This window comes from Oryzias latipes, chromosome 3, assembly GCF_053564925.1.
Source record: "Oryzias latipes strain Hd-rR chromosome 3, Olatipes_Hd-rR_3.1".
Classification (NCBI taxonomy): Eukaryota; Metazoa; Chordata; class Actinopteri; order Beloniformes; family Adrianichthyidae; genus Oryzias; species Oryzias latipes.
This window is the reverse complement of record NC_136239.1, coordinates 19,997,644-20,016,066: the sequence shown is the minus strand read 5'-3', so window position 1 is coordinate 20,016,066 and position 18,423 is coordinate 19,997,644. Positions and strand designations below refer to the sequence as shown.

Below are 18,423 nucleotides of genomic sequence, written 5' to 3'. Positions count from 1 at the left end.
TTTTGTAATAATGAGAAGTACTATATAGCAAAATGAAAACATTTTTTTATTACATAAACATAGCATTACATTTGTAAATTGAAAAGCAATCGTCAATATTCCCATTTTACAGCTCACAGTTTGAAAATGACAAACGAAGGCTTCACAAAGTGTTCCTGAAACATCGGTTTTATCTTTAGAACAAGGAGCACCAACTTTCCCAACATTTCGCTAGTTTCCCAAGTGTTGCAAACTGTATTTTCATAAACTAATCTGTTAGTTGATCTCAGATATAGAGACAAAGGACCTCAGACAGAAAATATTAGCAGAAATTGTGTTTAGGTGTAAAGCTAGTGCCTCATCAAAACCGATGAAACTGAATTTTCTTTGTTGCTGCTAAGATCAGAAGATGCACCCCTCCGTGATCCTTAAGGTCTGCTGGGGACTGTTACTTGATAAAACCATATCAGAGCCAATTCTTTCAGCCTTTGAAATATAAAAGCTGATTTCAAAAGAGACACAACCCGCAGAGGTGTGCAGTGCAAAGACTTGTTTCACAATCTATTAACACACCTGAGAAGAGCTCATATTGAATCTTTGTTAGTTAGCCTGGTGCATCAGCTTTTAGTAAACAAGGGGGCAGACAATATTCCTCCTATTGTTCATACAGATTTTTAGATTTTGAAATCTTTGAATAAATATTGACACAGCAGCACAAATCCTTGTTGCATTAGATTTTGGTAGCAAAAATGCAATATATTTACATAACCAGGCTTTAGAGAAAAAGAAAAAGATCAAATGAAAGCTGTCACCATTCTTTTTGTGGTCAAGAGTTTGTATGCATAAAATAACAACTTCTGCGCTTTGTACACAACTCCAATGACATGAATAAAAAACTTACTTCCATCCAACAGCTGTAAATATCAGTGTTGAGGATGGGTGTTTGTGATGATTTGAGTTATTTCTGTAAGGAAATTCCTAGGAAGTGCAGTTTGAAAGTTGTCCATTCTCCAAAGTTCATACCCAGAAGGGCTTTAAGGTCCTGAATGTCGCCAAAGACAAGTGCAGGACCATTTATGTCGTTGTTTCTCACAATGTCAGTGTACTTCTTGTCAAATTTTAAATTTTCCATCTACAGAACAAAAATGGCATGGTTACTGAAAAAACACATGTTCTATGGATTATAACAGTTGTTAATAAATAAACAAATAAATAGTTTCTACTTTGTGAATATTTCAGAAAAACTGAAGTATTAAGAGCAGAAAATGATCCATCCTAAAGACAAAAGGTTGAACCTAAAGGAAAAGCAACACCTACCTCTTCACATATTTTCTCTTTGGTCATGTTGATGATTGTTGCTACGGGCAAAGGAGAGAGGTTCCTCCTCAAACCAGAATTTTTCAGTTGGGATGTGCCTCTGATCTGAGCCAGCTCCCTCTTAAGTGACGGATCTAGATTCACCAAAGCTGATTGGAATATCTCCAAGTTCTGAATGGTGAATCCAAACTCTTCCTCACCAAGCAGTTTTTCAAACACTTCGGGATCACCATCCTGCTCAAGGAGATCCACAATCTGTGACCTCATTACATACAGCTCGTCCCTAGACTCATTGAACACCTCCAGTAAGGTCTTGGAGGGATCTTTGTCCTCACCATAAACTTCAGCCATCTGCTTTCTGTCTTCCACACACTGGATGATCCAGCTGAGTCGACAGGGCCACTGGTTGGCTAAGAACACCCATGCTCCTATGCTCTTTGGATTGGGCAGGTCTTTCTTTAGGGCTTTCATGATGATCACAGACACCCAAACAGAGCTGATCACTCTCTTCATAGAGATGGTATCATCAACCATATACTTGGTTAACTTTGTTTTATTGACGTGCACAATGCTCAAAACTAAATCTTTCACATCGTCCTCTTTTATGATCATGTAGTCTGTTTTATCGACTAGTGAGTGGCACTCTTCGTGGTTATTCACCTTCACCTTAGATAGAACTAGCGAGCCGTTGTTTGAGTGGAGATTCTCAAAACTTTCAAAATACTTAAACATCATCTGATCGCTTGTGAGGCTGTTAAATAAATTGCCCCTTAATTCTTCACACAGCGGAGGGACGGTGAAGGCTAGGGTTACAATGCGGTTGAGCAGCGCGTAAGCTCTTTCCTGTTTGGCGAAGCGGCCATCTGCAAAGTTTATTTTCTCCAAAAGTACATGAGGGTCCACTGCCAAAATTGATATGAATGGACTATCCCTGTCTGAAAGCAGGATGTTCATGGCATCTAGAACTCCTACAATTTTTTTAGGGGCGCAGCGCTCCAGATTGGTGATTTTCAGCACAACGCGAATCTTCCTGCCCTCAAACACCTCCATAAACTGGATAAAGCGAGACAATTGCATTATTTCCTTCCTGACATTATTCATAAAACCCAGCTGGCTGCTCATTCGGTCATTGTCCATTGCTCTTCTAATGTTCCCAACCTGGCTGAAGATCATGTTCCTCCCAATATTAAAAACAAATTTCCCGAGGTATACTGCAGGGATTCCAAGTGAAGCAGCTAACAAGCCCTCAAACGTATCCTCTTGATCGATTGTTTCTTCTGTCTCCTTGTTGGGTTTTACTTCCTCTTCTGGAAAATCCACAGTCTTCAGGATTACCAAGATGACAATGGGGATCAGAATCAGAATCAGGGCAAAACTCCAGAGAGGGCAGCAGCACATCTTTTTGGAAATCCATTGGTTTGGGCCATCCTATGGAGCATAAAAAACAGTTACAGGAAGATTTTTTTTTTCGGGAATGCTTCAAGAGTTAACTAGTGGGCCCACTTGTTATGTTGCTGATAATTATTTATTTGAAGATAAAAGGAATTTTTGCTGATGTCTAATCATGTTTCTAGTATTGTTATAATCTGATTTAGGTTGTATCTCTGCAATCAGCAAATATTCTCACCTTGATTCATACTTTTCTCAACACTTTGTCTCTTAGATTTTGTCATATTTCTGTATAAATAAACTTCATTGCCACGCAGGCAGGTCCCAAACCGCAGCATAACAGGGAAAACAGAGTAAAAGGCTCAACAAATGCAAACAATGTGTCGCACCACTTTGTCTGACATTTTAATTATGGAGAGAAAAAGTGGTCTTCAATACAGAATACCAAAATCGGTCCAAGGTTTCTAATTTGCTTACAATTGTGGATAACAAGGCTAAAACATTTTGCTTTGTTATTTTTTCTGGAAGGCCTTACAGGAGCCGGTAGTTAGCACTCCTGCCTTTACAACAAGAAGGCTTCTTGAAGAATCATGCTTTTTGCCGTTCAGGTATGGATTGTTCCTTAGGCATGAACAGGTGGTCATGTGATGGAAAGCTGTGCTGTCCTGGGTGTATCCTGCCTTCACTCTGAACTAGCTGAAATAGGCCTCATCAAACCCTGTGACCCTGCCCCGTTCTAAGTGAGAATTAAAGCTAGATGGATAAACATGTTTGGAAATTATAGTTTCTCTATTAAACTCAAAGTGGAAAAATCTACAAGTTGAAATGTATAATCCTAGGGAAGAAAAAAAACTATTCAAAAACCTTTATGTGCTTCTTTTCTCTCTTTTTTTGTTCATACTTGAAATTGCCAATAAAAACATGAAAAAAGTAAAAAATATTGTTACTGTAACAGTTATTTTTAGTAGTGGTACTATAATTTTATGAAAAATATCTAAAAATATCCTTACATGTACTGATATGTCATTATGTATTAATATAATTCATGCTTTTTGTGCCTCAATTCCCACGTGTACTGTATATCAGGCTCAGAAACCCACAAGGGGGCAGCAAATGTTAAACCATTTAACGTTAAAGCATGAGGTATGTAAAATATTCTCAGAGTTAAAAGACTTTTAATTCTGCAATAAGTAAAAAAAAAACTAATAAAACAGTGAAAATGAAATTTTCCTGGTTTGAACTTGTCAAGCAGAGTAAGACAACATTGAAATTGGTGGATTCCATTAATGTGCTGGTTAACTGGATCAAGAAAAGCTAACAAGAACTATAACTAATTAGGTTGTGGACAAACTTACTGAGTGTGGTATTACCAATGACAATGTGGATAAAGGTGGAAAGGATTTCAATAATAATCCATGGACACCAGTGAAGATGACATATCATTGAAGAAAAACTGTCTTGTAGCGTCTAGAGGACCTCACTCCCAATGTTAAAGTGCCTATGATAGCACAAGGGTTACGGGGGGTTCACAAACCTTCTTCTTGACTTCCTCCTCTTCATCATGTTGAGTCGTACGGTAAAGAAGGCTTGTCAGCTTCCCAACTTTCATCTGTATGCTCTCTATCAGCCGCATGGCTATCCCAGCCCACAGCAGGTCACTGCCTGCAAAATGCCAAGCACTAAAATGCACATGAATAAATCGAACTCCAGTGTCATGTGGGTTGTTCTTGGTCCAAGCAGGTCTGTAAAAGAACATCCGGATGATGAGCATCAAAAAGCCACAAAGGGGAGGCTTGTTTGACTTGTGTGTGGACCCTCTGGCCTGTTCAATGTTTAAGGCTTCTTGGTCCATGTATTCTGAAACACAAACAAATAAAGGATTTGGATATTTACTCTGGATGTAAAGAAACATACACCTAACCCAAAAAAGACCCCTGAGAATAAATAACTACATGGATGATTTCAATATAAAAAAGAGAGCATGAATGTCAAATGTATTGAATATTTAAAGCAGCATTGAGGCCTTTGAAACAAACACACAGGCCCTGCTATGTGGCATTAAATTCAACAGCTGTTCACAGAAAGCGCATTAGAAAAGACTAGATAAAAAACAAGAGTTCATGAACAACAGGGTTTCTCATCTGTCTTGCAACATCTCGAAGGCTTATTAATCTGTGGGTTTTATTATGCGAGCATCTAGTGTGTGCCAGCATGTGCAATATATCTGCCAAGGTTAAAACAAGAAATCATCCCTATCCCAAACGACCTTCAGAGCAACACAGAATAACTCGTCTTGTCTGTGGCAGGCCTTCACCACACCTGGTTCCCCTGCACTCAGTCTGCTCAGTGTCACATCTCTACAAACAGACTCATTTTTATATTTCACTCATCGCAGACCTCATATTACATGCAAGGTGGGTCCATTTATGATATTTGATTGGTTGTTTTATGAAGTCTATAAAAACAGTGCACATTTCAAGATACCAGTGTTATGCATCGTTTCTTTGTACTAATCCACTTTCAGCCAGTTAGATGTGAAGAAAAACAGCTTCACACTCCTCTCAAATACATTACAGTATAAACGTATTTTATCTAGTCATATTAAATCACAAAGTGAGAACAGGTTCCTCTGTATACCTTCCATGTGTCTCAGGATCATGTTGAGTCGATCTTGACATGATGAGTAGAGGCCTACAGTTGCAGGTGATGAAATCTTTGTCAGGGTTTTGGACAGGGCATATGCATAAATGCGGTCTGAAAGCAAATAAAACAAATACAGTTTCACTTGTTTCCATTTGAAAGTGAAACATGATGGGCCAATGACACAGTTTTTCAGAAGCTAGTGAAATTAAAGCCTAGCAAGAAATAGAAAATGAAAATATTATTTGATAGGTAGCACTTTTTTGAGTAATTTTGCTCACTACAACTGGAAAAGCAAAATCTCTCTTGGACAGACTAATTGAATGCAATTTATTATTATTATTATAGACAGCAATTGAGATTAGAGAGAACCCCATTTTCTTGTCTTAATTGGAAAATAATGATGCTGAACTAAACTGAAATGATAGAGCATTTGCAAGACAGGTGCTTGTGAAAATGAGCACTTTCAGAGATTTACCTTTCACACGTAATACTTAAAATTATGTTCTCAGATGACTAAATGTTTCTTGTTTAATTCAACTTTATCATAAGAAGGAACTGCCCCTAAGTGTTGCATATTACACGTGCAGGAATTTGGAAAAGAGTTAGGGAATGAAAGAGTTGGTTCTGACAACAGTCAGGGGGGAACGTGAAGGTGGGATCAATAGGGATGGCTTCAGAGGCATGGGTGGGACCCCACCATTCTCAAGCATGACCTTTACTTTCATCTCAGCTGTGCTCCTGTGAGGTTTTACGACTGTGATTCAACCAACAGACATAAAACCCCATATGCCAGCAAACAGGCCATCATGTTGTTCCAGTTGCTCATTCTCATGACCCAGACAGGCAGGTACTCAACTGATAAGGCAAAAAAATGGGACCTGTGTGTGAAGATATTCACCAGGACATAAAGCCAGTGGGAGTCCGCCTTTAAAATAACAAACTCATATTTCAATAGTATCACATTTCCAGCAGTTGCATCAACTGGAGGTAAACTTCAAACTTGAAATAAAACTATAGAACATGACTTGAAAAATCTTCAACCTCTTTATGCCAGAGTTTATTTGTAATTATCTATCTTCAGAGCATGCTGTATCCCTTTTGGGCTCATAGGAGCCAACTGTTGGGCAAAAGCAGGATGCATCCTGAACAGGTTGCCTGTCTGTTGCCGGGCCACACATGCACTCACATGCACACCTAAAGGCAATTTAGAGATAGCAATTAACCTATGACGCATGTTTTTGGAATGTGAGGGGAAGCTGGGGTTCTTGGGGGGGGAAAAACTGCATGAGGAGAAACATGCAACTCTGTGTGGAAAGGTCCCTGCCAGGATTTGAACCAGGGCATTTTCATTGTAAGGAACCACTACCATTACTAACCACTACACCACATGTGTTTACCTTTCATGGTGATGCTAAATTAAGTGAAGTCTAAGGATTTATTGGCACATTGTGAATTAGCTACATACAGCTGAAAGTGTTACAGCACAATTTTTTTTTTATCAAGATGAAAGTTAGATTACTTTTAAACAACCAAAGCAACAGCAGCAACCACTGTCTTTAGGGAATGTCCTTTATTAGTCACATGCTTCTAATTTATCACTTTTAAATACTAGTTTTTAAATATGAACTCAGTCCACAATGTAAAATACAAAGTTATAGAAAAAAAAGAGTTTTGTTCATACATATACTTTAAGATAATTTCGTTCCTAGATAGTTACGTTTGAATGCGTCAAAAATTCTTAAAATATAAGACTAGATGTAAAAAGAAGACAGATTTCATGTTTTCTGGAAATTTCATGTTTGTGTCATGGAAACGTTTGAACATTTTCAGGGATTTTTTCAGCCTTTTCAGGAACCGTGTAGACATCACAACACTGCTTTGTCTTCCACAGATTGGTAGCAAGATGACTTTCATAATGGGCTGTCAAGACCTAACCTGTTGGTGGCTGTTTCATTGCTGTGGCTTCCAGACAACTGTCCTTTTAGATGCTTCAGGGATTAACCCAGCAGAGATGAAACTTCCCGTTAATGCTGCAAAGAAAATTTTCATTGGAGAAAGAAGCAACAACTGACAAATCATGAAATAATTTATTTCATTTATGAAATTTTAATGATATATTTGCATGTGTAAAAACACAGTTTATCCTTTTAGTAATATCTTATTACAACTAAGCTAAAATAATCATATACGTTGTTCATTTTTCAGTATTTCCCTTCAGGTGCTGCAATAGGGAATCAGCTTTCTCTGAGATGCACAGGTGATTTTGGCAGAGATTTTTTACGTTGGATGCCCTTCCTGACACAATCCTATATTTTATCTGGGCTGGGGACCGCCACGATGGTTACATAGTAGCGCACACTGGATAAAACTAATCGCGCCAGCTGGGAAATTATCCCTGGTTTTCCATGCTCCAGTCCAGACGCAGCCAACTAAACCATCCAGCCGCTAAGCAAATTATTAGATATTATATTACAATAAAATGTTTTAGTAAAACAAACTGAAGGATCAGAACCGTTATTCTAAAAAAAAAAAAATCATAGTGAAAACAACTGTGAAACTAGAAAAATTGAATTTCATTATCAAGACAAAATTAATCAGATGTCCAGACCTTCCTGAAAGCAGGTGATTAGAGCAGAATATACAGTGGTGGACAAAATTGTTGGTACCCCTCAGTTAAAGAAAGAAAGTCCACAATGCTCACTGAAATGACTTGAAAATACAGAGAAGACACCCGTCAAACCTGAGACAACTGGAGCAGTTTGCCCATGATGAATGGGCCAAAATACTTGTGGACAGGTGCAGAAGGCTCCTTGACAAACACAGAAACTATTTAATTGCAGTGATTGCCTCAAAAGGTTGTGCAACAAAATATTAGGTTATGGGTACCATCATTTTTGTCCAGCCGATTTTGATTATTTAATTTTCAATAAATTTTAATTTATTGTTATTTTTGAACGTTTCAGTTCATTTCAGTGAGCATTGTGGAGTTTCTTTCTTTAACTGAGGGGTACCAACAATTTTGTCCACCACTGTAACATTCCTTTGAGAGAAGCTTTAATAAAGTGTTAAAATAATGAATTAACATTGTATGTAAATGTCTTTTTTGACTCCCAAACACAGATGAAAAGGGTTTGATCTTTATTTGCAGGAGAGTCAAAGCCCGATGTGTTGGTAAAGTGATGCATTTACACCCAAGCAGATCCGCTTTGATTCAGGTCGGGCCAAGTAAAACATGTCTTATGACTAAATTATTTTTTTTAGAGTTCAATAATATTTTTAAAAAAAGTATTAATTAACTCTTTTAAAGCTTTTGAAGCTCGTTGAAGATTTTGCCAAGTCTCAGATATTGCCATTAATTAGGATGGATCAATTCTGAGTATTGCTTGTTTTATTTTAGCTTAGGCCAACAAAACTCATTTTTAAACCAAAAAATTGTGATGCTTATAAACCAGTCAGTTTAGAAAAAATAGTTTAAGAAAAAAACCTGCACATAGGGTCACTGAACTCAAAATGCAGCATCATTTATTGTCAGCTATGCACCCTCCTACAAGTTCAATGTTTTCTTTTTTATAGTCACCTTCATGTTAATATTGCAATCATGTTAATTATTAATCCGCTTAGTCTATTTCCTTGTAAACTACGGACGTTCTAATTTTGTTTTAGCTTAAACTGACTTCGTCACAAGACAGTTTCGTGCTGGCTTTCATTTCAATCAACTTTATGTGTTATTTTGATGTTAAACCTCTAAGTAGTGTGTTTATCAAAGCTGGGGTTAACAGAACCTCCATCCCACTGATTTGCTTAACTAGGTAGATATAGATCTTTGTTTTAACCGACCTACCTGGAAATGCCTCCAAATTGCAGGTTGAACTGTTGTTTGTGGCCCACTGCAGTCTTCAGAAGCAACAGGGAGAAGCAGCTGCAACTGGAAGGTGAAGTAATCCTTCTGACTTTATATCTCTGACAGCAAGAAAAAAAAGGGCCCTGATAATCACGGGGAGTGTCTCCAGGCCTGGTGCTTTTTCAGGAAGTGAGGTTTGGTACAAGATTCAATTTTTCTGTCAAAGGAAGTTTGCCACTTCAAACCCCCACCTCCCTTCTCTGCATGTTTTTTTTTTAAATCCCAAGACCACCCTGCTCCCAATTTTCTTTCCATTCACTGGATCTGAGTAAAGAGTGGTAGTGCCCAAAATGATTTCAAGGTAGAAAAGTTCTTATTCTTCTCCACACCTTCAGACATCACCCATCTAACTTTTTTAGCCAAGGGAAAATTGGAACAAATATGTGATTTCCTGTTGGAGCTTGCATGAAGTACTGTAGGCATGGCATGACATGTGGATCTACATATCTAATGGGGAATTTTAGATATTGAGACTGTTTTTGGCACCAACTGACAATGTGGGAAATTTGCTAAAGGCGTCACAGCTTTTATTATATATGAAAAAAACTTGAATTAAAGTGTAGAAGATGTAATATAGAGCTTTTGGTACAAACTCATTTCCACTTTGGGCTTAAAACTATTCATATTTCTCTAAGCTTTTGTTGCAAAAAAGAGAAAAACAACACTGCAGTAGATGAATAAAATAAGCATTAACTGGAAAGATATTAGTGAAGTTCCTATTTTCGCTTTTGCTGTTTGGCATCTGTCAAACCAAAATCCTGTTCAAACCATAGTAGAGTCGACCTAATGCCTATTTGTAACCATAAGGGATGTGACATTACTGAGCGGCTTTTTGAACTTTATAAATTTGCTCAGTATTTAGGCAAAACTTGTAAATGCTAATAACCCTAACCAAAGGTGACTCTAACTTGATAAATAATTGCTCTAATACTTGGAATTTCTCCCTTATATGGATTGACCTTTTAAGAGTAGACAGAGCAAAGTCTGAAAAATCTGTATAAGTTGACATAGGATGAACTGAAAGGTCAGCTGCTGCACAGAAAGACGGAGAACGCAGCAGCTTGCTGTAAGGCTTCAACTTGACTCGTTATTTTTCACCTTTTTTGCATCAGTTTCTGCTTTTTCACTTTCCATTTAAATCATAATCATTCATGAGGTCGAGTCTTATTTGTAACTCATTTGAAAAGTCCTTTAAAAAGTTCTTATGTTGAGTATTCTCTTTTTAGCCATAGTAAATGTACTGTTTTCATGACACTTGCAAGTCTGAAGCCACATTCACAACGCCCCCAGCAATGGGCACTCAAGTCACCACTTCTCCAATATAAAGTCCATGGAAACGCATGTACATAGAGTTGCGTACATTGTGTTTTGGGCTTCCATGTTCAAAACTGTCACCTATACGCATCGCTACACAAGTTCCCATGATTGTTTTTGGGTTCTACGAACAAAATGCGCAGCAACTGAAGGCACGCCACAATCCAGATTCTGTGGCTTGCGTTCCATTGCACGCGTGATTCCTGTGGTTCAGAATCCAACTGATTCACTCACACTGGTTGTCCAGATCAAACTTCGACCAATCAGGGACTCGGATTTGGTTGTGACATATGGATGGTGTCCCTTTTAATTAATGGAAGTGCCAACCGTTTGAAAATTGATCATGGAGGAGAAATTAATAATTGCGGTTAATGCCGGCTGGAATTATATATATGTATTATATATGGAGCAAAATTTGATATTTTGCAACAAGCCTCCTCCAACTCTAGGTGGCATATATGCACTACTAACCAGAAGCAAAAGAAGAAGAAGAAGCCCTTTCTTGTTTGTCCAGTTTGAACACCATAGGCTAAATGTGTGTTCAAGAAACCTGCGTTTACATGAATGGTGTGTCCATAGCTTAGAGCAGTGTTTTTCAACCAGTGTGCCGCCGCACACTAGTGTGCCGTGGGAGATGGTCAAGTGTGCCGTGGGAAATTGCCCTCATTAATCATTCACTGATCTAAAAACATTTCCCATCTCCAGGATATCAGCTCTTTGTTCATCCAAACAGGCCCTGATAAAACACTGAGTAGTTAGGAATATAAAAGATCTTAAAATTACTTTTTCTTTGTGTTTATTTAATTCTATTAAAGAAATTTTGATAAGAATGACGCTACCGCGATTTCCCTGCAGCTATGACAGTTTGCGGAAAAGTCCCGTCCCTTTAACTGTCTCCACCAATCATTCTTGAAGGCTTAATCACATGTCATCAGTCTGACCAATCAGAAGTGCTTAAAGTCTTCACTTCCTTGTTCTTAATTCTGCTGATAAAGTCGCTCAGTTCTAACAAAAATGCCAGCTAAAGCTCTTCTTTAGCGGTGTAGCTTTCCACAGGGTCCGGTGTCAGACCGTGAAACAAGTGGACAATACAATGAAGCTCAGAGACGCGAGTCTTTCTGCAAGTTTTCGGCAGTTTTCACACTACATCTCCCATGATGCATTGGCTTAAAGGTGTCCCAGCGCAGTGTCCCAGCGCACAATGAGTTGTCCTTGCGAAACGCTTTGAAACCACAACAAACAAACAGTTTCTAAATTTCCTAATTTAACTTCCATTTCATCTCTTAGAAAAAACAGCCGCAACTTCCTGCTTTTCCGGCCACAATTATCACAAAAATGCACGTGAGATTGCGGGGGGGCTGTCGATCAATACAGACCATGAATCTCTGTTTTTTTTTTTTTTTTTTTTGGATGCTGGTGCTGGATTTTTGTCAAGGTTAAAGTGTGCCGGTGTGGGTACCGGATGTTCTCGGGTTGCCGGATGTTCTCGGGGTCCTTCGGGGTCCTTCGACCAATGATGACGTCACACTATTTGATTGGCTGTAAGTTGCCACGACCAATGAGTTAACGTCGCTAAGTTTTTTAAAAAACTTTATTGACAATTGCGGTATCATACATTAACAATGACATTAACGTTAACAACGAACAATAACGATGTAATCAATATTGCCTCGAAGATCAGTCACCATTGCCAAATATAAAATATTGACATAGAAAATAAAGAATAGAGGGGAAAAAAAGAAACAATGAACATAACACACAAATAAATAAAAACATAAGTAAAATAAAATAAAGGAACATAGAAAAAATCTAAGTAGTCTAATACTAGTTAAGTTAGGGGTACTGGTGAAGTTTGTATTTCTGAACAAAACTAAGCAATTTCAAGCCATTCTTCTTTTTCATATAATGAAGTGATTGAAAGCAAAAACAGAGCTCTTTATTAAATGTTATAAAAGTGGTTTGGTCTTCAAAACTTGACCTCACCAAGATGGCGGTGCTCTCCTCCCATGAGGAACCACGTGATGTCTCCTCTAGTGATATAACTCATTGGAAGGACCCTGAAGGACCCCGAGAACATCCGGCAACCCGAGAACATCCGGTACCTACACCGTGGCTCAAAAAAGGTTGAAAAACACTGGCTTAGAGTGCCAACTGAATTGCTCCAATGCACTTAACTTACAGATATTTGCCACAAAAAAAAATAGTTACCATGACAACTATTTTTGTGGTTGGTGTCACATGAGTCGTGTCAGTTCTGTTGACGTCTTATCACAATCCTCCAAAAGTAAAAAAGCTTAGTCTTGCGTAAAATTGCAGAAATTAAGTTTAATTAGTGCATATCTGATTAGGATTAAAAGGGCTTGGCCTTAGGATGACTGATTCTGTTTTTTACCTCAAGTACTTGAAGTTCAACCACTTCAATTACCTTTATTGCCATAGATACTGTGTATGTGCATGTGTGTGTGTAACAGACAGCTTTCTGTTATTACCTTGCTAGAGGTCTTTTTGTGAATAGATACCCAATGAAGTGGATATTATCTCCTTCTCTATGCACCCCGTCACACTTTGCCCTCTGATCACATGAACTTTTAAATTAAAGTTAATGCATTTACTCAAATACTTCAGCCAAAAGAGGCTAGAAAATGTTGAATTTCAGGAGTGACTCAAAGAGATTTCTGCTACAAACGAGAGGGGAAATTATAGCATTATGGGGTCGGTAGCTGCTTTCTGGCTGGAGCTTGTCCTCTGCAGATTATATTTACAAGGATCGCACCCGTGTGTGGGATTTCTCTTCTCCCAGAGTCATTCTGTACTGTCAAGTACCAACAGAGGGTGCTAAAGTTCTACACATACAAGTAAGACAATTACATTTATTCAGTTGCCTTTCATCTGTCTGCTCCATGTGACATGTTGGAGCAGATGTGTTGCTGTGCCAGGATGATGATTTGATAGAAAGTCATTTTACTACATGGACAAGTCACATTTCCATTGACACAAATGTGTGTAGATATGTTTTGTTTTGATGGCTTCATTTGTTCAAGATTCATTCTACAACCATAAACTCATAATAATCTCTAACTTACCCCTTACTACTAAACTTACTGGAATATACGTTTTTTTTTTTAATAATTAAGAGCAAATCTAATGATCAGTTTATCATATTGCAAAGGCCCCAAATCAACAATAAAGTAAACACACACAAGTACTAACATTCTTCATTACTTCCTGAGGGCAGACAGGCTTCTCTATTGACACGTAGCCTAATACCAGCTTGGCCCTGGCCCTGCTCACATGGCCTAATTGGCCTCAAGACCTCTTGTTGGTGTGATCTATTGATCAGTTTCCCAGCAGGCACTGCAAAGTCACAGGATGAAGACAGAAAATGGCCAAGTATACAGAAAGTAAGCACTTCAAAATCTTGATGTGATGTCTTAAGCTTTTCTGCGTGCTCCACGGAGCTAAGGTCTGCACCCCAACGCACCACAGTCCAGATTCTTGTCACCAACTGATTCACTCACGCTGATTGTCCTATATTGTTACCACCGAGATGATGGCACGAAACAAATGGAGGTCTCTGAAAGCTTTGAACCCCCAAAATGTCTGCAGACACCATCTGTATTGGATATTACACGAGAGGCGACAAGATCAAAACTCCTGCACACGGGCAAAAAATATCCACTTTTTCTTTGAAACCTCTGCAGCAAATATTAGTAGATAAAAATGCAGTCGCGAGATTGCCACTGAAAAGCTTTTCGGAGGCAGGGGTGGAGAAATGGTATGCATGCTGATCTTGTATCTGTCAGTACAAATGTCCCATGCTCGATCATTTGCCTGCACCTCCAGCCCTCTTTCCATTCGTCATCACACCCAAGATCACATCATCTCCGTCTTCTATTTTTCCATTTGACTTTTCTTTGTCGTCACCCTGAAAGCTATTTCATGTAAATAGCTTTGGAGCTTTATCTGCCATTTAAGGCCTCTTCATCATCCTGGAAGACCTCTTCAGAACCCCACCCCCACAAAAAAAACCATACATGTTTTGGAGGCCGTCAACAAAATATGTCCTTTACAACTTCATAAAAGGCAATGAATCCTTATACATCCGGAGTACTAATTTCCAATTCTCTACAGCACCCAAGAGCTACACTCCCATATGATATTACATTTATGATGCATGACAAGGCTCAGAATTCTCAATCTTCTCTTCAGCACATTGCGAATAACCAGAGCTGTCTAAAAGTCGTGGCTGTGACAACGGGATCATTATACATTTTTCCTTTTGTGTGACCGCCTCTCTGTATTCCTCTCCATGCCTCCCTGAAATCCGCCTTTATCCTGCTGTGTGAGAGCATAGCATCAGGTGCGCACTGAGCCCTCCTCCAGGTGATGGTGTTGAAAAGAGGGTCCAGTCTTGAACCTTTGGGCTGATATAAAAACTTACACGCATGTGTGCACACATTTATGGCAGCCTGCTGATCGTGCCTCCTGTTTTATTGTCAATATCAGACGGTACAGAGGTTGACAGCTGTTGACAGGGGCTGGATTGTGGCGGTACAGATGATGGCAGCTTTCGCAGAGATAGAATGACTATATCTTGAGACTTCTTAGAGTGCGTCGTTAGACCGTTATGAAATCTGACCCTATCAAAAGTAAAGGAGGGGGATATAGCTAGATACTCAGAAAAATACAAGTGTTGCCCTTCCTGTGCAGCTTCCTTTTATCTTCCTTTCTGCTTTTTCGTCTTGTGGTCATCCCAATTGAAAATTTTAACACAATTTTTCTGGTCAGCAGTACCTTCTGCACACCTGGTATTGGGAATTGCACTAAAGTTCTCATCTCATTTGACATATATTTGATGAAAATACAATAAACATCACAGGCACTGCATTAATATTGTCAACCAATTCTTTGCAATCCCAGCAATTCAACTCAAATGCATTTGAAAATACACACTTTACCAGGGTCACTATACAGTAAGATAGCACTATCATCCTGGGTTAAAAAGAGTATTGTTTAAAAAAATAATAAATAGACAAAAGGATACTGTAAAGTGGGCCTTGCGTCCTTTCCAACAGTCTCTGGCAACCCTGTGACTCTGAAAAGGACATGGGGGGTAAAGAAAATGGATAGATGGTAGAAAAAATGGAAACATCTTTTCATTTATGCTTTAGTTGTTTATTAAACATTAAAACTCAAGTTTGGGCACCTCCTTTTCGTATTGGAGTTTCCACACAGATAGCAGATATTTGTATTTCATGAAAACTGCAGTACAGACAGAAGAGGTCCTCCAAACTCAAGGCAAGCTTTAGTGTAAGCTGGAACTAAATGAATAAGAAATGTAGGGGAATGACAGAAAACCTCTGCGGAGAGGCAAACAATAGTTCAGAAAATGCTCCGCTTAGATGGAAAAAGTCAATTTAGCTGAGGTGGATGGAGAGAGACACAGAAGGTGTTCACCACAATAATAAAAACGGATAGACAAAAGAAGACAAGCAGACAGATCAACAAAGAAAAAAAAAAGACCACTTTATTATAGGTATACTTTGATAGCACTGAACTAGATCCAATTTTGTCCATAATAGCATTAACTCTCTCTGTGTGGGCACGTTGGGTGTGGTGTAAAGCACTTTTGTTTTCTTTGCAGTGCACCTTCCCACCTGTTATGAATCATTCGGTCTTTCTGGGCCATTAGAGGCACATGTGTAAAAAAAAAGTTGAAAGTCTTTCTCAGACATCCGTCCATCCCTTATCTGTCACAAGGTAAGCAGTCTTAACAAAAAAACAAAAAAGAAAGGCCAGATCTCCACATAACTGGCCACCTTTTTGAGTTTACCTGAGAGATAAAATCTCCCCAGAGTGTCCTTGGTCTGCTGGGTACTTCCTCCTGATTGGCAATCAAGTGGCATTCTCACGAGATATTTAAACAACCTCAACCTGCTCCTCTCAGTAAGGAGGAGGAACAATTCTACTTGGAGTTCCTCCCAAAATGCTGAGCTTTGCACTCTGTCTGCGTGAAACGCAGCAACTCCATATGAGATCTCATTGTGGTTACTATCACATGTGGCATTAAACATTTGTGCCGATTTGTGGGATGCATACCTAATGGGAAGATCTTGGTTTATCTCAGAAAAAAGCTAAACACAATCATAACTTCCGTGTTGAGGCACTTTTAAAACTATAAGTACAGCTTTTGACAAACCAAAATTAGGTTTTTGCCTTCATGGCTACATTCATGACAACTCTGCTGGGGTAGCTTTAGTCAACCTCATTAAGTTTGATAAAAATGAACATTTCCTTTCAAAAATATGCATGGCTTTATGATTGACGGAAATTGCTGTTTTTAGTTGACTAAAAAAATCTTTTTAAATCAGAGAACAACATTTTTTTTGGTTACGTTAGGTAATTTGCAAGGATACAGTGAATGAGAGTAAATGTAGGCTCCTCAGATCATCCCCTTTCATGCATTGAGGATACATGTCATGCTGCATTCACTTTCACTTTCAACTATACCCACTTCATAACACACAATAGTTTCTGCATGATGGATGAGGTAAAAGTTTGATTGAGCTTGTGTGTGGGGAAAAAGGAGAGCAAGCACTTAAGTAAACAAGAGTTTTGATTGATCCTGCCAGGCAGGAATACGCCTGCAGGCCTGTTTGTTGCAGATTCTCGTAAAAGGCAGTATTTTTGTGAAGTCACGGCTGACTAAAATATTACCGAGCAGGAAGCTAATAAGTTGACCTGATGAAATTCAGTGGGTCATGTGACCACTCACTTCTTCAACATTCTTTTTTGCTCTACTCCACTCCAAGTGCTCTTTGGAATGCAGTGGAGTCTATTGAAAACACAACAAGATATAGATATAGATCTATAGATAAATATAGATCTATATCTATATATATATATATAGATATAGATCTATAGATAAATATAGATCTATATCTATATCTATATATATATATATAGATATAGATCTATAGATAAATATAGATCTATATCTATATCTATATATATATATATATAGATATAGATCTATATTTATCTATAGATCTATATCTATATCTATATAGATATAGATATATATAGATAGATCATTGCCTACTTAAGACATTGTCGTCTCAAAAGTAGCTCACATGCTACACCCCTGGTGTACCATTACTCCACTACAATTACTTAAGCCTTGGTAACATGTCCTCATACAGTCGGTTTCCCCTTGATGGGTGGTACAGGTTTTTGGATTGTCCGGGCAAGTGGAGGGTTGTAGACAGGAGCAGCTGCATCTTTAGAGGAGTGCAGGTGTGTCTCAGGTGTGACACACAGTTAACTCACAGTTCTATTGAGGGATGTCATAAAAATGGTTAGTTTGATTGTCATGCGTAAGTGTTTAGTAAAATATCCGTAAGGGAAATGCAAGCTGCACACACTTATGATGTACGGGTGACATTGTTGTAAGGTGCTCTTATGCCAGACTCTGTTTGGTAATAAGGTGTGAGTACTGGCTCCTTACTGACCGTGTGCAAGTGCTGCATGCATGGGGTGTGCAGGTGATACATAATTGCCCGTAGGACGCTCACACCAACTACGCTCTAATTGTCTTATTTCTAACAGTCAGACTGCACCGTAAGTAGTCCACACTTGAAAAGCAGCAACAGACTCTTTGTGAAGTGTGCAGGATTTGGGGAGTTTTAATAAAACGAAAATCCATATAATACGCACGTGTTTCATTTACTTCACCCTTATCGCCCGCAGCAAGCCCGTAGAAAATGTGCATGATCAATTCATCTCCATGGGCTCACTAAGCAGTCTACAATCTTAATTTTTTGTGCGGCCCACCTGTGCCCTGTACAAGTTTGCCCATTTTTTGCCCGCTGACAGTGTGT

The 18,423-nt window shown here is 38.7% G+C and overlaps 1 protein-coding gene across 2 annotated transcripts; it reads right to left on the bottom strand.

Moving 5' to 3' along the window:
• Positions 1–25: 25 nt before the first annotated feature.
• On the bottom strand, positions 26–9,307 carry nkpd1 (NTPase, KAP family P-loop domain containing 1). Of its 2 annotated transcripts, XM_011490440.4 has the most exons (6): positions 9,170–9,307; positions 7,264–7,358; positions 5,323–5,439; positions 4,220–4,542; positions 1,297–2,724; positions 26–1,111 (listed from the first exon to the last, which is right to left on the bottom strand). In XM_011490440.4, the coding sequence occupies exons 2-6, from the start codon at positions 7,280–7,282 to the stop codon at positions 938–940; spliced, it is 2,061 nt and encodes a 686-aa protein (XP_011488742.1). In that variant the 5' UTR covers positions 7,283–7,358; positions 9,170–9,307; the 3' UTR covers positions 26–937. The 2 variants fall into 2 exon arrangements, with proteins under 2 accessions (XP_011488742.1, XP_078801252.1); XM_078945126.1 differs by lacking the exon at positions 7,264–7,358 and having other exon boundaries at positions 9,170–9,300.
• Between the last annotated feature and the right edge of the window lie 9,116 nt (positions 9,308–18,423).